At 50.9% G+C, this 23,216-nt stretch overlaps 1 protein-coding gene and 1 long non-coding RNA gene across 4 annotated transcripts in view; one reads left to right on the top strand and one right to left on the bottom strand.

The window, feature by feature from the left end:
* LOC129525238 (uncharacterized) overlaps positions 1-23,216 on the bottom strand; it is a 204,240-nt gene that overhangs the window by 122,995 nt on the left and 58,029 nt on the right. Inside the window, exon 3 of the long non-coding RNA XR_008669390.2 lies at positions 5,551-5,666. This is a non-coding gene — a long non-coding RNA (uncharacterized lncRNA). The remainder of the gene's footprint in view (positions 1-5,550; positions 5,667-23,216) is intronic.
* SLC22A8 (solute carrier family 22 member 8) lies at positions 171-23,216 on the top strand. 3 transcript variants are annotated; one of them, XM_004051391.4, is made up of 11 exons: positions 171-283; positions 1,030-1,366; positions 15,206-15,309; positions 16,181-16,335; positions 16,934-17,102; positions 19,872-19,995; positions 20,205-20,320; positions 21,268-21,482; positions 22,144-22,252; positions 22,395-22,598; positions 22,686-23,216. In XM_004051391.4, the coding sequence occupies exons 2-11, from the start codon at positions 1,034-1,036 to the stop codon at positions 22,783-22,785; spliced, it is 1,629 nt and encodes a 542-aa protein (XP_004051439.1). In that variant the 5' UTR covers positions 171-283; positions 1,030-1,033; the 3' UTR covers positions 22,786-23,216. The 3 variants fall into 3 exon arrangements, with proteins under 3 accessions (XP_004051439.1, XP_004051438.1, XP_004051440.1); XM_004051390.4 differs by having other exon boundaries at positions 1,009-1,366; XM_004051392.4 differs by having other exon boundaries at positions 177-283; positions 1,282-1,366.

The raw sequence follows: 23,216 nt of genomic DNA, 5'->3' as shown, positions 1-23,216 counted from the left end.
GCTGCCCCACCCCCACCGGCCTTCGCTGAGGCAGCCCTTTGAGGAGAGCTGGCCTTGGTGGGTCCACAGCACTCTCCCTGCCAGTGATGTTAATCCGCAAAAGAAAAGTCAAACATTAGCCCGGGAAACAGCTTATGCCTTATATAAGCCCCCCTGGGGGAGGCACAAACACAGCTTGTTAGAGCTGAGCTGCCCAACTACAGCAGCTGCCGGCCCCTAGGACAGAGCAGGGACCTCAACTACACTGATCACCAGCCCCATCGGATCCAGACCCAGCCACCAGGTGAGGAGGGATGGAGGGCCCCAGGCACCTAGGAATCCTGGGAATCTCCCAAGGCCAGGCTCCAGTTGCGACTGGACAAGCCCCTAGTGCCCTCTGAGACCCGCTTCGGGCTCTTACAGATACTCCAGCATGGTGGGCCCAGCCCCAGGGAACTGCCAGAAGCCAGGAGGCTCTGAGCTTGGGGAGGCCTTTCCCAGCAGACAACCTGAACTCTGCTAACCCTGTGTATCTGCCTGGAGCAACTGGGGACATTCACCACCCACCCCCTAATCTGTCCTTTGTAGCCAACATCCAAGGCTGGGCCCCTTGGTCCCTGCTATGTGTCCTGCACTGCTCCATGCATGCAGCATGTGCAACCAGCCTAGCTGAGCACACACATGCTCGTGCCCGCAGGTGCACACGCGCACAACACACACCCGAGCTCACACAGCTGTGTCCTTATGCTGCAGCCTAAATGAGCACATACCCGTAGATACCTTTGTGTCCACACACCTGGACACACACTTCCACCTTTGATCCCACAGCCCTCCGTGCAGCTGGGCTCTTCCTCGGACATCTGCGGCTCCACATGCCTGAGCTTCCACATCTTTACACACTTACACATGCTCCGCTCCACACACCTGTGCTCGCATATCCACTTGGTTCACCCTCCCACATATGGTTCCATAGACCCACGCACCACCAGGCACACATATACCTCTCCCTGGCCTATGCCCTGCCCACAGCTCTGGCTCATCTTGCCCCAGTGCCATGACCTTCTCGGAGATCCTGGACCGTGTGGGAAGCATGGGCCGTTTCCAGTTCCTGCATGTAGCCATACTGGGCCTCCCGATCCTCAACATGGCCAACCACAACCTGCTGCAGATCTTCACAGCCGCCACCCCTGTCCACCACTGTCGCCCGCCCCCCAATGCCTCCACAGGGCCTTGGGTGCTCCCCATGGGCCCAAATGGGAAGCCTGAGAGGTGCCTCCGTTTTGTACATCCGCCCAATGCCAGCCTGCCCAATGACACCCAGAGGGCCACGGAGCCATGCCTGGATGGCTGGGTCTACAACAGCACCAAGGACTCCATTGTGACAGAGGTATGCCTGGGCAAACCCTCTCCCTCCACTTACCCACGTACCCCCATACCCTGCACCGCTGGTGGGCAGCAGAGGAGGCTGGGGTCTGGTGTTCCCAGGAACTGAGGACAGGCCACTGGGCAGGAAAAGAGGAAGGACCTGAGTGCAGAAGCTCATGCACCAAGACCCTTGGCTTCTTCCCACTCAGAGTCCAAGCAGTGCTTCAACAAACTGCTACTGAGGGCCTGTTCTGTGACGGGCACAGAGCTAAGCTCTGGGAATACAAAAATGCACCATGCCTGCTCCCAGGGGGTCTACAGCCCGGTGGAGATAGCATCCATTAAGGAAAACACCACACAAATAAGTGTAAAATTGCAACTTCAAAGTGACCTTGCACTATGACCTACCTCTGGGGTGGGTGTGAGAGTGAGGGCGTGGGGAATGGGTGTTGAAGGAATCCTCCCTACAGAAATGCCCCTGGAACTGAGATATAAACATCAGTCAAGGGCCAAACAGGCAGTGAGAGAAAGGAGGAAAATTCCGTCTTGTGCAAAGACCCCAAGGTGGGAGGGCTGTGGAGGAGGGACCGCACAGAGGGGAGGCTTGAAACACTCCACAGCAGACCCAGAAAATGTCTCATCCACACACACACAGTCACTCGTGGGTTCACCTCTCATTCCCACAGCCCTTCACTGATTCATTGACTCTCTCACCTGCCACCTCGGGGAAATCCAGAGTTAAATCAGACTCTTCAATGAACTGACAGGCCAGTCAGGAGCCTATGATAGGATGAAGATGAGAAATTGGGGATTGGCATGTATTGGGCGTCACTAACTGACAGGCACATTTGGGGGCTTTGTAGACACTGTCTTGTTTGATTCCCACGTGATGCTCCGTTGAAGGTGATTTCTATCTCCCCTTACGGAATTTTTAAAAATAAAAAACCTAAGACCCAGAGAAAGGAAATGATTGTCCAGTGACACATGGCTGGTCAGTTTCAGAACTGGAATTTACAGCTAAAGCCCATAAGAAGTACAGGGAGACAAATGTTTATGGGGGTCCAAAAGAGGGAGAAACTGTTGGATTCAAGGGAGGCTTCACGGAGGAGGTGGCGTCTGAGCAGTGAGCAGAGACCAGTGTTTTCATCCTCCCTGGGGTACCATGAACCCCTCAAGGGCAGGAGCCTGTTTTGCCTCATGAGAAGAGATGCGTTCGTTGCAAAGCCCTTACCTGGTGCCAAGCACTATACATCTGTGGGTTCCTGGAGGCCCAGGAGATGTAATCTCTTTAAGAGAAGTATTATCTCCAGTTCACAGATGAGGAAACTGAGGCTCAGCTTGATTCCATGACCTTCCCATGTTATACATGGCTAGAACGTGGCAGAGGCAGGATTTGAATTTAGGGCTATGTTCAGAGTCTGTGTGATTGTTATTCATCTGTTTAACAAATATTTTTATATAAAGTGCTTACTATGTGGCAGGCATTGTTCTAAGAGCTTCACAGATATTAACACTTTTAACCTTCCTGACCACACTGTAAGATAGTTCGTATTGTAATTCTCTCTCTCAGATGGGGAAACTGAAGCACAGAGAGGTTAAGTAGCTTGCTCGAGGTCACACAGCTAATAAGTGGCAGATTCAGGACCCAAACACACACACCTGCACTCCACACCGTGACATTTGCTGCTCTCATATCCCTAGATTATATCTCCTCCCTGTCATGTTTGCTACTTTCTCCCCCCAGCACCAAGCATAATGCCTGAAACCCATCAAGTATCCATTTATTGACACCCAGTGCATAATACTGAGGACATAAAGTTGAAGAGCCGCTAGCCCTGCCTTCCCTCCAGGAGCACACCACTAGCGAGACGCAGACCCGCTCTCAAGGATCATGGGCAGTTTGGTGGAATACACGTTTCCCAAGGCAGGGATTTTCTGCTGCTTTGTTTACTACTCTTATCTGCAGCAGCTAGAATAGTGCCTGGTACAGAGGAGGTGTTCTGTGGAATGAATGAATATGCGCTTTGTACATTCAGAGTCCTCTGAGGCCCAGGGGAGGGTTATCTAACCAGCCTGGAGTGAGGATTGAGGCGGGCTTGCTGGAGTCAGTAATGCCCACACTGGGCATGGAGAGGTGGGAGTTAGTGAGCAGCGCACCCCAGGCAAAAGGAAGGATGGTGGGGGAGAAGGGTCAAACGCAAAGACACAGAGGCAAGAAGAAAGGCCCGGCGCAGTAGCTCATGCCTGTAATCCCAGCACTTTGGGAGGTGAGAGTTAGTGAGCAGTGAACCCCAGGCAAAAGGAAGAGTGGCAGGGAAGGAGGGTCAAATGCAAAGGCACAGAAGCAAGAAGAAAGGCCGGGTGCAGTGGCTCACACCTGTAATCCCAGCTACTTTGGGAGGCCAAGGCAGGCAGATCACCTGAGGTCAGGAGTTCGAGACCAGCCTGGCCAATATGGTGAAACCCCGTCTCTACTAAAAACATAAAAATTAGCAAGGTGTGGTGGTGCACACCTGTAGTCCCAGCTACTCAAGTGGCTGAGACAGGAGAATTGCTTGAACCTAGGAGGCGGAGGTTGCAGTGAGCCAAGATCACACCACTGCACTCCAGCCTGGGCACAGAGCAAGACAACCCCATCTCAAAAAAAAAAAAAAGAAAAGAAAAAGAGAGCAAAAAGTCAAGATTGCAGGTTCCAGGGGAAGGCTGGAGGAGTGAGCAGTAGGATATGGAGGTCCCCAGACATGGAGCTGGAGAGGACAGCAAGAGGGTCCAGCTTGGATGCTACAGAGGTGAAGGTGTAGCCTCTGTCCTAAGGGCAATGGGGAGCCAGTGACTGTGGTGGTGTTAAGCAGGAGAGTGACACCACAGGTCACCTTCGAAGGCTCGTCACTCTGACTGCCCCTTAGAGGGTAGTTTGTGGAGTGTTTTAGTCCAGCAGCAGGGAGACCCGTTAGCAAGCTGCACAGGGATCCAGGACAAAGACGACAGATAGAAAGGACAGTCAGAATAGATACCAGGAAGGCCAGGAAGTTGGAATCTCTGGGACCTGGTAACTGAATGCAACTGAATGATGTAGGGAGTGAGGGACAGGGAGGGAGTCAAAGATGCCTCAATAGCCATAAGTAAGTTTCCAAATGTACAGGTGACTTGCCGTGCACCTGAGACCTGGGAAGACAAGGAGGAGTAAAACCCACAGCCCATGTCCTCCAAAAACACAGAACCTAGCCAAAGAAACAAAAATCTCACAGGGAACAATTAAATCACTGTCACAATAACATTTACTGCATGCTCACACTGTGCCAGACGGTTCTAAGCACTTCAGCCACATAAACTCATTTCATCTTCAAAATAACCCTCTAAGGTTAGCACCTTTCTTATCCCATTTCACAGATGAGGAAACTGAGGGACAGGTCATTGGCCCAAGGCCTCACGTTTCATACAGGATGGAGTGGGGAGTCAAAGTCAGGAGTCAGGCTCCAGAGCCTACGCTCCTCAGGAATGCACAACCCCCAACCCACAATCCGTGAGGCTGACTGTGCACCCTGCTGCCCAGGGACATCACAGATCCTCCTTCCCTGCCTTTAGTAGCTTCTCCAGGGCAGAGACTGTGCCTCTCTCACCCACCCTGTCATCACAGGACTAGATGCATGGCAAGTGCTCAATCAACACTGAATGAAGGACTTGCCCCCTCAGAGCCTGGTGGGAGAGACAGACGGGAGGGATGTAGACACCGCTCACTGCTGGGAAGTGGCTTCCTTTCCAGAAAACCCCTCGAGAAGCCTCTAGAAAGGCCAGACGGAGAGAGAGGTTGCAGGTCTTGTACGCAGTCAAGCATCAGTTCACGCTTGAGCCAGTTCCCAGTCACCATTTCAGCAGCTGAGACAGTGTGAACCGCCATCCCAGCAGGACGCCGGGGGTCGCCAGGCCTCAGGGCACCGCACCCTTCTCTGGGTCAGGTCTGGCCCAGGCATTCATCAGGTGCCAGATCCCCAGAACTCTCAGCTGTGAGAGCCCTTAGGAAGTGTCCCTGCCCGGCCATTAATGCATTAGTGGCTGGACCCAGCCAGCCACACTGGTACCAGCACAGCAAGGGCAGAACCCTTTCATCTTTCTGTTTGTGGTTCAGCCATAACAAGTCCAGTTCCATGTGCTTGGGTCAGGTTCTGGTGCCCCTCAGCTAGAGACAGAGCAGTAGCTGGACCTTACCTAGAAGTAGGTCTCTGACGCAGAGGCGGGAAACCGATGCGTTGGCTCCAGGTGAGGAGGGTGGTAATGAGGAAGGCAGGGTATTTGGCGAAGAGCGAGATCAGTCCAGGTGACACCTGTTAGTAGAAGCAAGGGGCCATCTCTCAAACAGTGTGGGATCGTGAACCAGAGCTCACAACCTGCCTCTGCCAATGATCAGGAATGTCATGATCCCTAGAAGTCTCGGATTCCTCATCCGTAAAAAGGGCTAAGAAAGCAAGTGTGAGGGTTAACGGGGATAACGCAAGCACAGTACTGAGCCCAGGGCCTGGCACACAGCATTCCATTTTCATATACTGAGCCCAGGGCCTGGCACACAGCATTCCATTTCCATGTTAGCTGCACTCCTTGCTGGTGCCGTGCTTTTTTGCTGTTGTTGTTAATAGGGATGTCTAAGAACTAGAGGGTTTGTCCCCAACACAAGAGAGGGGGATCCCCTGGTAAAAAGGGGAGCCAGCTCTCGCAGTTGTTTCTAGCTCACCCAGGCCCTGACTTTGCCTCCCTCCTCAGCCTGGCCCTCCTCTTCTGCTCAGATCCAGCTCCTCCCCCACAGTCAGCAACCTGGCAAGTGACCTCGCCACTCCAGCTTCCGTCCCCTCATCTGTAGAATGGGGATTTTAAGGAGGCTCCCTCTTGGAGGGGGCAAGAGGGCTGGAGGGCTGAGCTGGTGGAGTGCACAAGCCCAGCACTGGGTCTGGACAGGAGTGGAGGCGGTCTCCCTCCCCCTTCTGATCCCCTAAGCTTTCCTGGCAGGGGTGACCACAAATTCCTTTCTCTTGGTGCAGCAGAGAAGGTCAGGATTTTTCAGAATGAGCTTTACTAGGACATTAAGAGGAAACAAAGGCCTTTAAGTCTAGAAAGCATGGGAACACGAATTCTGGACTCTGGGCTCCCTGGAGAGGCACGTACCCCATAGTCCCCACCACTGAACCTCAGCTTGTGGGCCTCAGGGCCTGGGCCTGGCCATGGATGAGCAAGACCCATCTCTCTAAGGGCCCTGGGCTTCGTCTCTGGTACTTGAGCCTCCCTGTCTTGTCTCCAGGGCTGCAAGAAGCCCGTCCCCCACCCTCTCCAGGGTGGAAGACTGCTCCAAGGAGGCCCCAGGTCAGCTGCTGGAGAAGCAGAGAGGCTGCCCAGTGAGGCCTCCTGTGAGCAGACTTCCACCCTGGGAGGGTCCCCTGCCGGGTCTCTGGTCAGCCACCTCTGACCCTCCTTCATCCCAATCCCCAGTCCCCGGTTGCCCATCTCTCATCTCCAGCAGCACTTCTGCTTCCCACCCCCGTTTGCCCACCCTCAGCCCTGCCGGCGGCTCATCCTCCTCCATCTCTTTCCTCGTCTCCAATCTGACTCCTGGGAAAAGGCCTGAGAGCCCCACCCAAACCACTTTTCAAGCCAGCCTGATCCCTATTGACAGCCCTGACCTAGAAAGCCCCTGATTATGTGCGCAGGAGGAGGTGGGACCTTCCTGTGAGCTCTCCAGGATCAGGAACTCACCAGTGAGCACCCACTGTATGCAGGGACTTGGGCTGGTGTTTGCATCCCTTCTCTCGTGACCCTGCAAATCAGGCACTATTGTCCCCATTTTACAGAGGAATACACCGGGCTCAGATCCAGAAGGTGGCCCTCCCAGACATGATGGTGGGTCAAGCTTTTATAGAAGAATGGGGGTGTTGGGAGATCCTGACTACAGAATCCATGCCCTTTCTACTGCATGACCTGTCCCTGTGAGCACAGGCCTTACAATGACTTAATGGCATTAATAGTGACAATAATAATAAGACAGCTATTGTGAATTGAGTGCCTATCGTTTTCCAGGTATAAGTGCTGGGTGCTTTTCATTCCTATGTCATTCACAAGCCTGAGAAGCAGGTACTAGGTACCTGTGGGTACTGATGAAGAGGCTGAGCCACACGGAGGTTAAGTAATTGGCCCCAGAACACATAGCTCCTAAGTGGCAGAGCTGGAAACTGATGTCTTTTTGACTGTCCCCAAGATACCTGGCTCATCCTCTCTGGTCCTTGTGCCCCAGCACAGGTTCCTCTAGGGATCCAGGAATGCACATGGGCAGCAGCAATTCTCCCCTAAGCTAGACCTGACCTAGCTCCAAAAGGCCCCTGAACTAAGGCAGGCTGTTTCCTGGTTCAGCCAGCTCCCCGCATACACAGCAGGGCCCCATCCTGCTTATCATGGTCCTGATCACAAATGGCTCGTCCTGACTCTCTACAGCCCACTTTCTGCCTCATGCTCTGCAGGGGCCACCTAGCCTCACTTCTTGCTGCTCACACTTTGGATATGATGTCAGAGCAGCTTATCTGGCTCTGACCTTGACTGCCTCCTTGACCACAATCCCAGCCTATGCTGGGCTATGCTGTCTTACAGTGGCTCACAGTAACAGCTCCCGTGTATGGTGCCTTTCCTTCAGCAGCCCAGGCCTCAGAGCACGGCACGCAGGGAGGCATCAAGGAGCTGTGCTCAGGGCCAAGGGTAGCATCTTGGGTCCAGCAGACCTGAGTTTGAGTCTGTTTCTTGAAATGAATTAAGCTATGCTTGAGCAAGCCACTTACCCTCTGAGCCTCAGGTTCTTTGTCTATAAAAAGAGATAACAATAGTACCTACTTTATAAGGTTATTATGCCGTTAATTGCAAAGCTTTCTCCTGAGCATCGTGCTTTTCTCTTTCTTCCCCACCACCTTCCTGATGCATCAGCCCACACAGAAAGGCATGGCAGTGAGTTTCCTACCCTTTCCTTCCAGAACCCAGCTCCCTTGGGGCTCAGCTACATTCCAAGAAAGGAAAAAGATGGTCAAGAACACTGAACTAGGCCAGGCGCAGTGGCTTATGCCTGTAATCCCAGCATTTTGGGAGGCTGAGGCAGGTGGATCACCTGAGGTCAGGAGTTTGAGACCAGCCTAGTCCAACATGGTGAAACCTCGTCTCTACTAAAAATACAAAAATTAGCCAGGCATGGTGGTGGGTGCCTGTAGTCCCAGCTACTCCGGAGGCTGAGACGGGAGAATCGCATGAACCTGGGAGGCAGAGGTTGCAGTGAGCCGAGATCGCACCACTGTACTCCAGCCTGGGAGACAGAGTAAGAAAAAAAGGAACACTGAACTAGAATACTGGGAGCAAGAACATTATGTGGAATTGCCAAAAGTTGATGAGACGGATCAGCCAAGGTCATGCCGAGGACTAAACAGAACCACCAGGAGGTTGAGTAACTGGCTCTGTTCAACCAACAAGTTGCCTTTCTTCCCTCTCTGGGCTTCCTCAGTAAAATAAGGATAATTAAATCCAAGGACTCCAAGTGGCACAGCCTATGCATGGAGACACAGTCCAGGGAAACACAAGTCACACTCAACACTTTGAGTAATAATCAAGACATCTGCTATAGGTTTTCTTAACAGGGCCTCCTCAGGGTCTTGGTACAGAAAGCATGCCAAAATTCTCCCAGCCCTGCTCACTCATTAATTATTTGTTGAGGAAACATTAACATATACTATGTAGCAACTATTCTGCTAGCTATTAGAGATAAAACCTCAAGGCTGGGCACGGTGGCTCACGCCTGTAATCCCAGCACTTTGGGAGGCCTAGGCGGGAGGATCATGAGGTCAGGAGGTCGAAACCATGCTAGCTAACACGGTGAAATCTTGTCTCTACTAAAAAAAATAATAATAATTAGCCAGGCATGGTGGCACATGCCTATAATCCCAGCTACTCAGGAGGCTGATGCAGGAGAATCGCTTGAACCTGGGAGGTAGAGGTTACAATAAGCTGAGATTGCACCACTGTACTCCAGCCTGGGCGACAGAGCAAGACTCTGTCTCAAAAAAAAAAAAAAAAAAAAAAACTCAAATGAGACATTCTCAGTCCTCAGCAACATTACAGAATACAGGACAGCAAACAAGTGAATAAGCAGTTAGAATGCCATGTAATAGGTGCCCTATTGCAGGTAAGAACAAGAAAGGGAAATGAGGAGCACCTTACCTACCCTGGGCGGCTAGACACTCTTATCCATTTATCGAACTGACAAACACTTATTGACCACCTGTTTGTGCCAGACGACCATAAAAGAAGTTCCTGGCTCTCCAAAAAGATGATACTGACATGAGTTTCAAAGGACTGCCAACACTACTAGAATAAGGGGATCATAACCAGCACCAAAGCAAAGAGAAATGCAATAGCATGGAGCTTCTGTAGTGTAACCTGATTGAATCCAAGGACTTGCAAGGCTCAGACTACCATGGAGACACAGTCAAGGGAAACACAAGTCACACTCTTGACACCCTGAGTAATAATCAAGACATCTAGCCTAAGTTTTCTTAAAAGGGCCTTCTTAGGGTCTTTGCACAGAAAGCATGCCAAAATTCTCTCTAAAGACTTTCCTCTCTCCCAGAAATTCCAGGATGCCTTTAAAAATCTCTCCCATTTGCTCCACATCTGGTTCCCTCATTGCCATGCTTGTCTAGTCCCAATCCTCTTCCAATCACCCCTTATAAAGCCAGCAGGTCCTTCAAATATTCAGGAATCGTGCCGTATATTAGTTTCCTAGGGCTACCATAACAAAGCACAACAAATTGGGTGGCTCAGAACAACAGATTTTATTGTCTCACAGATCTGGAGGCTAGAAATCCAAACTCAAGGTGTTGGTGTGTCCTCTCCAAAGGCTCTAGGGAAGAATCCTTCCTTGCCTCTGCCAGCTTCTGGTGGTTGCTGGCAACCCTTGGCATTCCCCAGCTTGTAGACGCATCAGTCCAATCTCTGCCTCTGTGGATCATAACATCCCTGTGTGTCTCTCTCTTGTCTTCTTATAAGAACACGAGTCATAGTGAATTAAGAACCCACTCTACCTCAGTATAATCTCCTCATATTATAACTTAGCTAATTACATCTACAACAACTCTATTTCCAAATGAGGTCGTATTCTGATCCACGAAGAGTTAAAACTTCAATGTATTTTTTGGAGGGACACAAGTCAACCCATAACAGTTGCAGATCTCAGATCTGAGTTTCAGTCTCTGTCTTGAAATGAACCAAGCCATGCTTGGGCAAGCCACTTACCCTGTGAGATCAGATTCTGTCTATAAAAAGAAATAACACGAGTACCTACTTTATAAGGTTATTATGGCATTATTTGCAAAGCTTTCTCCTGATCTTCAGGGAAGATTTGTGTTGGTCTTCAGGGAAAACAGATTTGTGTTGATCTTTAGGGAAGCCATGGCCATATTTTTCTCATCAGTTCTGATGTGCTTCATTAACCATGAAATCTCTGGGAGCAATTTAGAGTGCAATTGAAGTTCAATTTTTTAAAAATATTTAACCACAAATGACTCTTTCTTCCAAGCTTCAAAATGTCATTGAAGGATGATAATCCTCCAGTAGACAATTTTTCCATAGTAGGTTTCCCAATCTGACTGTGAAGAAAAAACACTTCTCTCCTGCTCACTGGTGTGTGGTTATATCCTCAGCACATACAGCCTAGACACTATCCATATTGACATGCACTCATTCTGGTGAAATGAGGCACATAGCATTTGGAGTGTGGGCCCTATGACCTCTCATGTAGACACTGGCAGATCTCTAACTTCTAAGGCTCTCAATCCCTCTGTTCTTTCTGTGGAATGTTCACACATTCAATTCCACAAATATTGAGTGCCTAGTATGTATTGGATACTGTTCTTGATAATGAAAGTACAGTAGTAAACAAAACAGACTAAAAGCCTTATCTTCATCAGGCTGATATTCTTGGGAGAGAAACATGCAATAAACCAAAAAGATGGAAAATCATTCAGCATTCTGATGGTATAAGTACTACTGAGAAAATTAAGTAGGGTAGAGAGGTATAGGCTGCTGGGAGTTATAATTGTAAATAGGGAGGTCTCACTGAGAAGATAACATTTGAGCAAAGATCTGAAGGAGGTGTAAGTCAAGTAGCTATCTGGGAGAACATTCTAGAAAAAGAGAACAACATACACCAAGACTCTGAAGTAGGAGCATGCTTGAAATGTTTATGGGGCAGCAAGGCAAACAATTCAACGAGAGTGGAGTATGTGAGGGAGAGGGCAGTAGCAGGTGAGAGCAGAGAGGTGACAGGGATAAAGATGTTAGCCGATTTTCCAGGGCCTCGTAAGCCATTGTAAGGATTCAGGCACGTTCTAAACAGGACTCAAAAGTTTATTCCAGGAATGATATTTTCTGTAAATTGCTCAATTTTCTGGTAGAAACCAGCTCATGACAGTTATTCTAAAGCCTACATGATCACAAGTATCATGGTAGAAACCAAGATCCAGCAGATCTGGTCTCAGATGGTGGAGCAGGACAGCAGCCTGCAACATTCCAAGCAGGTCTGACAATTGACCTTCTCATGATCCAAACAGATTATTGATCTCTTAAGGCACTAACTATCATGGAGGTTGGGATAAAAATCTAATTTCCATTTGCAACTTCTTATGGGATGTATCAGGATAGGCTAGGTTATTATAACAACAATAATTCATGGCTTGAAAAATATTGAAGTGCTTCTCTTTCTCATGTAACAGTTCCAAGGTGAGTAGCATTTTAGGCCAATGGGTGGTTCTGCTCCACAGAGTCATTCAGGGACCCAGACTGACAGCAACTCCCCAGAGTTGTTCTAGTTGTCACCATTCCCACCAACAGGATGGGAAGAAAGCATGCAAGTCCAGACTAGGGAATCCCTCTTAAGCAAATGAGGTGGAAGTAACATACATCTTTCTACTCACATTCCATTGTCAAGAACTACATGGCCCCACTCAGTACAAGGTCATCAGGGAAATGTGCTATTTACTATGGAAGAAGGGGTGAATGAATTTAGGTGAACAGTAGGTCTCTCCTTTAGATTTTCCTAAAGGGACTTTACACAGCATGCCACACAGTACCAGAAGTCTCTCTAGATGCCCCCTTGCACATTCCTCCACCTCACACCCCCTTGCTTCTTCCTTTACCTTTGTCCCTCCTCCATCTCCTCCCAACACACATACCATGCAGGCCCCCTTCCCAACTAAAATGGACCACCAGGCTTGCTGGCCATGCTGGGCCACTCTGAGACAGCTGTAGGACCTGGAGATTCCATCCACCACCATTCTCCCTCACTTCCAACTGAGGGAAGTGAGAAAGAGCTCCCTGGAATGTTTAGTTCTTCACCTTTTGGAATGTTTTGCTTCCAAAACATTCTTGTGAGGCATTTCTATTGAATTAAATTCTCCACTTCATCGCACAAGTAATTCAGATGGCTGGAGCAAAGGGTGCATGTTGGGGATTAGCAGATTAGACCAGACAGGTAGGCAGGGGCCAGAGCATGGAGGGCCTCATAAACCCGTGTTAGTGGGGCATTATCTTTACCCAAAGGGCAAGGAGAAGCCAGTGAGCACTTTAGGCAAGACAGGCACCTGATTTGAGTGGCATTTTAGCCCTTCAGGTTATCAGGGAAAGAATGGCTAGGAAGGGATGAGGCCGAAGTCCAGTAGACCTGTCAAGAGGTTGCTGCAGCAGCCTCATCTGGGCCTCAGTTTCTTTATCTGTAAAATAGCATGATATTAGCACCTACATAATAAGGTTATTGTGAAGATTAAAGTTAAAACATGGAAAGAGCTTAGAACAGTGCCCAGTACCTAGAACACCCTCAATAAATATCAGTTGTCATTATTAATCTAAGTGCAAGATGATGAGGCCTACACTAAGGCAGTAGTAGTGGAAATAGAAGAATCCAGATTCAAGAAGTATCAAAAAGCTAGAATCTTGAAGATCAAGTGATTGTGGAGTAGGAGAGGGAGGAAGGAATCAAGAGGGTTATCAGCATGATCTCATTTATATATGGTATCTTAAAAAAAAAAGTCCAATTCACAGAAGTAGAGAGTAGAATGATGGTTACCAAAAGCTCAGGGGGAAGGGGCTGGGGAAAGGAATGGGGAGTTACTGATCAAAGGGTACAAAGTTTCAGCTAGATGGGTGGAATACGTTTTGAGATCTGTTGCACAGCATGATGGCTACAGTCAAGAATAATGATGTATTGTTTATTTCACCATAACTAGAAGGGTGACTTTCAAAAGTATCACCACAAAAAATGTCAAGTAAATGAAGTGATGTTAATTAGCTTGATTTAATCACTTCACATTGCATACATATATCAAAACACCACATTGTTTTCATATATGTAATATAATTATGATTTGCCAATTAAAAATAATATAATTTTTTTAAATAAAAATAAAAAAGAGGCTGGATGTGATGACTCACATCTGTAATTCCAGTATTTTGGGAGGCCAAGGCAGGCAGATCACTTGAGGCCAGGAGTTAGAGACCAGCCTGGGCAACATAGTGAGCTCCTGTCTATATAAAAAATCCAAAATTAGCCAGGTGTGGTCATGCACACCTTTAGTCCCAGTTACTTAGGAGGATGGCTTTAGCCCAGGAGACTGAGGCTTCACTGAGCCATGATCATGCCACTGTAGTCAGCCTGGGTGGCAGAGTGAGACCCTGTCTCAAACAAAAATTAAGTTAATTAATTAATTAATTAAGAAGAGAAGGTTACCAGTCCCTGAGATTGGGACTTTAATGAGAAGTGGGGTGATAAGTCCCATTGAATCTGGGATGTGCCTGTGACTCTATCCAGGCGGAGTTCTCAAGTGGGACCACTGAATCTACTCCTCTCTGGGTCAGAAGAGAGGTTGGGCTGGAGGTGTAGATTTGGAATCTTCAGCATAAAATAGGAATTGAAGCCGCAGGAACAGATGGCATCGCCTGGGGAAAGTGGAGAGAGAGGAGGATTCAGGAAGAGCCCTGGGAAAGCTTCAAGGGCTAGGCAGAGAGAAAGGAGCTGTGAAGGAGACGAGGAGTGCAGAACAGCAGGAAGCCTGACGGAGGGCGAGATCAGCAGCATCCACATCTGCCAGAGGGCAAGCCAGGCCAGGATTTGGGACGTTCCATTGTGTGCCGTAAAAATGAAACTTCAGTGACCTTGATAAGCACAGATTCAGTGGATGGGTTGGGGGCAGAAGTGAGACATGAAAAGGAGATGAGGATGGAGTGATAGCAAGTACAGCTCCTCGTTCAAAGGATTTGGCTTTGAAGGGAAGAGAGAAATGGAGTGAATGAGGAAAGGAAAGAGGTTTTAAGATGGAGAGATTTGGACACACCTAAATACTGATGAGGAGGAGCAGAGAGAGAGAGAGACTGGATCTGCAGGATGAAGAGAGGTGGCAAGGATAGAGGAACGTCCCTGTAGAGGAGAGAAGGCAAGGTCAAGGGGGTAGGCAGAGGGACTGGCCTGGGCTATGTGAGGGGCAGGGAGGAGGCAAACAGGGAAGCAGGCAACTTGGAGAGGAGGAAGAAGTTGAGGCCAGACCTGGATGTGGTAGCTGAGTGGACTTTGAGAGCCATACGACAGGCCACACATGCCTGAGGGATGCAGGTCAGGGGCCGAAGAGCCACAGACAAACCCAAGGAGCTCCGAGCCGGGCTGAAAAAGGAAACGGTCCTTGGGAGGTAGGGGCCAAGTCAGGGCACTGGGAGAGGAAGCCCACATGTACGAGGGCACAGGCTGAGCATGGCTGAGCAGGCTGTCTACACTGAGTTAGGCTAGCCCTACCTTTCTCTTGTGCAGTGGGACTTGGTGTGCAACTCCAACAAACTGAAGGAGATGGCCCAGTCTATCTTCATGGCAGGTATACTGATTGGAGGGCTCGTGCTTGGAGACCTGTCTGACAGGTGAGACATGGGGGCACAGCCCATGGAAGCATGACCCATGGGGACAACCCTTCCCTACTCTGCTCCACCCATGCACCCCCAAAGAGGCAAAGAGCTGGGGGAGGGTGGGATGGCTCTTGCTGTGTGGCCTTGGGCAAACCTCACTACCTTTCTGGACCACAGCCTTCTCTCCACCCCAAAGCCCTTACAACTGGAATCTTCCAGCCTTCCTTTTTTTTTTTTTTTTCTTAAGACGGAGTCTCACTCTTATTGCCCAGGCTGGAGTGCGATGGCACAATCTCAGCTCACTGCAACCTCCACCTCCCGGATTCAAGTGATTCTCCTGCCTCAGCCTCCCGAGTAGCTGGGATTACAGGCGTGTGTCACCACACCTGGCTAATTTTTGTATTTTTAGTAGAGACGAGGTTTCACCATGTTGGTCAGGCTGGTCTCAAACTCCTGACCTCAAGTGACCCTCCCATCTCGGCCTCCCAAAGTGCCGGGATTACAGGCATGAGCCACCGTGTCTGGCCTCCAGCCTTCCTTTCTTCCAGGGGAAAAAACCTCCAGGTTTTGGGACACAGCGTAGTGGCTGTGTAGCAGTGGAGGCAGAGGAGATGGACTGCTTAGAGATGGGCGGTCCTTTGACCCCTGCTCAGTCAGCTAAGCTGAGGCGGATGTAGAGGAGATCACTCATTAACTCAAACCTCTAATTGCAAACTTGTCAAAAATAGCAATTACCAAGAAAGCTGTGTCTGGGGAGGGAGCTTTATGTGCCCAACAGGGAAAGGTTGGGGGTCGGATTCAGCCCTTTGCCCCACAGCATGCAGAGTCACTCCTCTTGGCAGGCACACTGTGGCTAACCTGGCCCCTCCTCTCCTTTGAGCTACAGGTTTGGCCGCAGGCCCATCCTGACCTGCAGCTACCTGCTGCTGGCAGCCAGCGGCTCCGGTGCAGCCTTCAGCCCCACCTTCCCCATCTACATGGTCTTCCGCTTCCTGTGTGGCTTTGGCATCTCAGGCATTACCCTGAGCACCGTCATCTTGAGTGAGCTGCAGTGGGGCATGGAGCTGGGCTTTGGGGAGCACCATCCAGAAGCCAAAAGAGAATGGGGTCTGGGTCTGGCTCAACCACAGGCTCCCTGTGACCTTGGTCAAGGTGCCACCCCCTCTCAGGACCTCAGAGGCCTCACTTAAATTTAACAATGACAACAAGCATAGTAATAGCAGCTGTCAATACTGAGGACTTACCCTGGGCCTGACACTCTGCTAGGTACACAATCTCATTCAATAACACTTGCAAGTAAGTGACACTATTATTCCCATTTTACAGATCAGGAAACTGAGGCAGAACAAGGAAAGTCACTTGCCATTGGAGAAGCAGTGGTTAAGAGCATGAGTTTGGAAACAGACACACCTAGGTTTGAGTCCTATCGCCTTGAGCCTCAGCTGTGGCATCTGTAAAATGGGGATGATGAACTTAGGGTCAGCATCAGAACAGCAGGAAGCCCCAACGGAGGGCGATATCAACAGCATCCGTGGGGAGGATGTCAGTAGCCATGGGGATGCAGAAGCTGGTGCCCCTTCACACGGAGGTGCCTGGGACCTAGCAGAACACTAATCTGGTGCTTGGACTCCTCCCACAGATGTGGAATGGGTGCCTACCCGGATGCGGGCCATCATGTCGACAGCACTTGGGTACTGCTACACCTTTGGCCAGTTCATTCTGCCCGGCCTGGCCTACGCCATCCCCCAGTGGCGTTGGCTGCAGTTAACTGTGTCCATTCCCTTCTTCGTCTTCTTCCTATCATCCTGGTATGTGGCCCTCTCCTCTTCATCTGTTTCCTTAGGTGCCCTAGGGCCAAACAGGGGAGCCCATACCTGCCCAGGCTGGCCAACTCTGTGTCCCCGGGGAACCCAGTCCCAGAGTCAGGGAAGGGCACTCCAGGGAGGAGGAACTACATAAACAAATGCATGCTGCAGGAGAGAGCAGGGATGGGGGCACGTGGGGAAGGAGGGCCTGCCTGCAGCTGAAGAAGAGGGTAAGTGGAGGTGGACAGGATGGAGACCGGCTGGGAGAGCACGGAAAGCTGGGGGGCCTGGACTTCATATGGAGGGAGGTAGAAAGCCACGGAAAGAGTCTGTGGTGCTACAGGCCTGATCAAGTTTCCATTTGTGAAATAATAGCCCAGAAGGACAGACCCAACTGAGTGGGGACAATAGACAGATGGGAGGGGATGGTGCTGGGAGGAAGATTCTGGGAGACTGATCTGGGATATATCTTGAAGGAAGAATCTGGAGAACTGGGGACTGCTGGAGTCGAAGTACAAAGGAAAGTTCAAAGAGGAGCCTGAGCCTGGGAACCTGGGAAAATGGAGGTGCCTGGGTCAGAGACCCAGAGTGGGCAGAGAGCTCATTACCAACATGTTGAACCCGAGGCCACACTGAAAGACAGGAAATGGGTCTTTAGAAGGTAGTCAGAGCTGGCCGGGCACAGTGGCTCACATCTGTAATCCTAGCACTTTGGGAGGCCAAGGCAGGGAGATCACTTGAGGTCAGGAGTTTGAGACCAGCCTGACCAGCATGGTGAAACCCCGTCTCTACTAAAAATACAAAAATTAGCCGTGCATGGTGGTGCATGCCTGTAATCCCAGCTACTCAGGAGGCCGAGGCAGGAGAATCACTTGAACCTGAGAGGTGAAGGTTGCAGGGAGCCAAGGTCACGCCACAGCACTCCAGCCTGGGCAACAAAAGCAAAACTTCGTCTCAAAAAAAAACGTAGTCAGAGCCAAAGAGCAGGAAATCCCACAGGCGCTCAGGAAAAGAAGTGAAGTCTTGGAGCGACCTTTTATTGAGCATCTGCTATGTGCACAGCCCGTTTTGGGCATCAACCTACGTCATCTCTGATCCTCATGGCTTCTCTGTGTGAGGGAGACATTATTGTCCCCATTTTACAGATGAGGAAACTGAGGCTCAGAGATGTGAAGCAGTTCCTCAAAGTTACACAAAAAGATGCAAAGCTGGGATAGAACCTCAGCTCGGAAATGAGAATAGCAGCTCCCAGAGGGGATGGGCAACCTAGGCGTGAGAGCACTCAGAGTCTCAGGAGGCAAAATAAGGGTGGGCGATCAGCAGAGCACAGTTGAGAGCTTGGGCCAGTTCACTGTGTGACTTGGGGCAAGTCTCATGCCCTCTGAGCATCAAGATTTTTCTAGGTGGCTGGGTGCAGTGGCTCACGGCTGTAATCCCAGCACTTTGGGAGGCTGAGGCGGGCGGATCGCGGGGTCAGGAGTTTCAGACCAGCCTGGCCAATACAGTGAAACCCCGTCTCTACTAAAAACACAAAAAATTAGCCAGGTGTGGTGACGCATGCCTGTAATCCCAGCTACTCGGGAGGCTGAGGCAGGAGAATCACTTGAACCTGGGAGGTGGAGGTTGCAGTGAGCAGAGATTACGCCACTGCACTCCAGCCCAGGCGATAGTGTGAGGCTCCATTTCAAAAACAGGAAAAAAATGAAAAATATTTTTCTAGGTAAAATGAAGATAATGTTGCCTGTCACCCAGAGTTTCATGGGCCTGGTACACAGGAAGGCTCACTAACTGTAAGCCATTCCTACCATAATTCTCGGGAAGAGGAGGATAGAGTGCAGGCCCTTGCCATGGTTTTGGGAGGAAGTCACTGATAATCTTGGTAAGAGCAGGCTCAGAAGACCGTCAGGGCAAGAGGAGTGATGGGCCCAGGAAGCTGCCACCATCAGCTGGTGCAGTGGCCTGAGGTCAGGCAACCAATGTCCACTCCCTGAGGGCCTCACTGGATCCAGGTCACCCACAGGGGCTACAGCTAAAGCTGACCCTGCCTTGGACCAGACTTCTCCAAACGCCACTCCTTTCTCCCCACATCTCAACCTCTTCCTTTCCTCTTATCCTGGTGACCCTCAGGAACTGCTCAGAATGAGCCAACCTCAAAAGCATAGCCTGGGGGCAAGGGAGAGTGGGGGTGACTGCCTATTTGCCAATCCCAAGACCCCATGCTGTGCTCACTCTCTCCCCACAACTCCCCCAGCAGAGTTAGTCCTTTGCAGGGAGAATTTGAAGGTCCCAAAGCCTAGTCCCTGACCTCACCTTAGCCTCCATCCCCCTCCCAAGCTGCCCTGTGGCTGCAGCCCTGCCCTTTCTTCTCCAGAGAGACTGGGAATGCAGCCCAAGGAAGGCTGGGGAGGTGGATGTGCAGGACCCTCCAGCAGTCCAGCCTTGAACATGCCGTCCCCTCCCCCAGCCCCACCTGCCTTGGCCTAGAGCCTGGGGCTCCTAGTTAAGGAAGACACCCAACAATAACAAGTGACCCAGGTGGGGGGCAGAGGAAAGTGTCTTCTGGAAGGGGAAGAAGAGAACACTGGAATTTGTGCTGGCTGCAGGCAGCCCAGGTGCAGAGTTTGTCCAAGTTTAAATTCCATGAAATCTGCAGTGAGATAGCTCAGGTTTCTGGTCCTCCTACCCCTTGGCCCTGGCTGTTGATGTTCTTCCAGCCTCTCAAAAGGGGCTCTGGAGTGGGAGGAGCCACTGTGACTGGTCTCTGGCCCCCAGGTGGACACCAGAGTCCATACGCTGGTTGGTCTTGTCTGGAAAGTCCTCGAAGGCCCTGAAGATACTCCGGCGGGTGGCTGCCTTCAATGGCAAGAAGGAAGAGGGAGAAAGGCTCAGCTTGGAGGTAGGGGCTGAGGACTACAGTCTGGGAGCAGAACCCCTGTGCTCCACTCTTGGGCTGGCCCCTCCCCTTGCCTCTGTTCCCCTGGCTCACAGCCTATACCACATCTGATTCCCTGAGCTCCTCTAGAGGCACCACGCCTGCATCTCCCTCTCTTTGTCCTGCCCACTAGCTGGTCATTAATGGCACCCCTCCCCCTCCTCTGCCCAAAGGAGCTCAAACTCAACCTGCAGAAGGAGATCTCCTTGGCCAAGGCCAAGTACACCGCAAGTGACCTGTTCCGGATACCCATGCTGCGCCGCATGACCTTCTGTCTTTCCCTGGCCTGGTAACTCCCCTCTCCCTGCCCACACCCTGCCAAGGAAGGGGTGATAGACAAGGCCTCCAGTAGGCTCACCTAAGGGCAAGGCCTAGGGCATCTGAAAGAGAAGTCAGAGAATCCCCTCTCCTGGGCCACCACAGCCCAGCCCCAACCCCAGAAATCTGCTGCATTCCTGCCCCACACCCAGGTCCAGCCATCAGGGTCTGCTTCCCTCTGGGGTCACAATGCCCCACCCCTCACCCACAGGACAAATGCTCCAGGCCCCTTCCCCAGCTCACATCCCTGCCGCTCAGTGTCCCCATGCTCTCCCTCTCTGTCACTGCCCCCCTCTGGGTCAGCTCTGCCCTCTGGAACCCCACAGAGCAAGGCTAGACCAATGGGTTTCAGACTTGAAGACAAAAATTATATTTATCTCAAGTTTTCTCCTCTGTCTGACTTTCTCCTGCTCCCTGAAAGCCCTTTCTGTGACTTGGTTTCTGCTTCCCATCCTGGCCATTTCTTTGTGAATAGGATTCGATTTGTCCAGGAACCCTTCAAAGGGATCCCACAGTTCAGAGAGAGGAAGGGAAACATCTGACCCAGGCATACAGCTCAATGCTCACCTCGCCAGTCTGGATGTTAAACTGCTGCCCAACCAGGAGAGATCATTTACTGCCTCCTTTGGTCTCCGAGATTCCCTCCAGCCCTGATCTTCTCTAGAGTCAGTTATTGGCGCCTTTGCCACCACACCCTGGACCATGCCCACGTCAGACATGACCAATCAATCACAGCGCTTTCTCCCTGAGCCCAGACACGATCTCAGAAACCTCAAAAGGACACTCAAGCAGCCCCTATCATCAGTTGCAGTTGGCACAAGAAGTGAAGCTATTCATCATCCTGGTGACCCAATGACCAGCATGGGGAGTGGCCTCTGCCTGGCTGCAGGTGCTAACCAATCCTTCTCTGCCTCTCAGGTTTGCTACCGGTTTTGCCTACTATAGTTTGGCTATGGGTGTGGAAGAATTTGGAGTCAACCTCTACATCCTCCAGATCATCTTTGGTGGGGTCGATGTCCCAGCCAAGTTCATCACCATCCTCTCCTTAAGCTATCTGGGCCGGCATACCACTCAGGCCGCTGCCCTGCTCCTGGCAGGAGGGGCCATCTTGGCTCTCACCTTTGTGCCCTTGGGTGAGAGACTGGGGCTACCCCAGAACCCTCTGGAAGAGGCTTCCAGGTTGGGTGCCAGGGACTTCACTGCTGGCTCTGCCTCTAAGTCACTGTGTTACCTTGAGCAGGTCCCTGCACTCTCTGGGACTCAGGGTCTCTCTTCTAGAAAATAACGCAATTGGGCTAGATGACATGAAAGCTCCTTTCCAGATCTGACTTGGACTGGGCAAAGTATGGTGGTATCTGGATAGTGTGAAAATTTTTGAGGTATTGAGAGTGTCCTGAGTGACATCACTGTAGAGATAAGCTGAGATGGTAAAACGACAGAGCTCATGCTCAAGAAAGACCCCACAACCTACTCCATCATGACCTTGGAAAAGCTACGTATATTTTATATGGGTGTTAGTTGGTTGATAACACCTATACCCTTCCAAAAGAACTTGAGGTATTTTAAGACAAGAACAAGAACATATACAACAAAATATAAATGGAAATAGAGGATCAGAGGCAGGGGAAAACACAAACATAGCAGGACACAGGCATGCAAAGCATTACTCAGCTTTAAGTTTGGATCTGAGCTTCCTGGAAGCCAAAGCAAAAAGGGAGACAAGATCAGCTAAGGAGTGAGAACTCTTAGGTGCTCCTGAACTCCAAGGCCCACCACATTTTCTTTCCTCTGCAGACTTGCAGACCGTGAGGACAGTATTGGCTGTGTTTGGGAAGGGATGCCTATCCAGCTCCTTCAGCTGCCTCTTCCTCTACACAAGTGAATTATACCCCACGGTCATCAGGTAGGTGCTGGACCTGGGGCCAGGCCCAGCCAGAGGACACAGGTCAAGTGGGACTGTGGCATTGTCCTGTCCTCTACCCAGGGGAGCCATCCTTTATGAACCCCACACACAGGCTATCAATCCCTACTCTGAACCCTCGCAGGCAAACAGGTATGGGCGTAAGTAACCTGTGGACCCGCGTGGGAAGCATGGTGTCCCCGCTGGTGAAAATCACGGGTGAGGTACAGCCCTTCATCCCCAATATCATCTACGGGATCACCGCCCTCCTCGGGGGCAGTGCTGCCCTCTTCCTGCCTGAGACCCTGAATCAGCCCTTGCCAGAGACTATCGAAGACCTGGAAAACTGGTCAGTCACTGCCTTTGGCCCCATCAGTGCTCCTCCCTGGGGAAGCAGGTCTGGGCCCAGGGCTTTTCCTGAGCTCTCTGTCCCTAGGTCCCTGCGGGCAAAGAAGCCAAAGCAGGAGCCAGAGGTGGAAAAGGCCTCCCAGAGGATCCCTCTGCAGCCTCACGGACCAGGCCTGGGCTCCAGCTGAGGACAACAGAACCCCCTTTCCCTGCCCTCCAGAGACTGATCCTAGCCAGGCACCTTAGGAGTATAGGGAGGCCCCAGATAGGTCCATCCTCCTAGGATGAAGCCTTCTGAGAGCTTGGTGAAGGTGTCTCCATCACCACCACCAGAGCCTCCTGCCCAGCCCTGGCCAGTTGAAAGGTTCAGCCATGGACCTTTCCATACCCATCCCTGCCCTTGTTCTCCCTGCAACCCAGGCCCTGCCATTCTTCTGTCTAGCCCTTCCCCACTGGCCACCTTCCCCCACTGTCCCGGTCCTCTTCCCCTGAGGTCCCCTGATATCCCCTGGCTCAGTCCTAACAAGACTGAGTCTTAACAAGATGAGAAGTCCTCCCCTTCTTGCCTCCCACACTTTTCTTTGATGGGAGGTTTCAATAAACAGCGATAAGAACTCAA

Source organism: Gorilla gorilla, chromosome 9 (assembly GCF_029281585.2).
Source record: "Gorilla gorilla gorilla isolate KB3781 chromosome 9, NHGRI_mGorGor1-v2.1_pri, whole genome shotgun sequence".
Classification (NCBI taxonomy): Eukaryota; Metazoa; Chordata; class Mammalia; order Primates; family Hominidae; genus Gorilla; species Gorilla gorilla.
The sequence above is the reverse complement of the archived record's forward strand: the minus strand, read 5'-3'. Positions and strand labels throughout refer to the sequence as shown.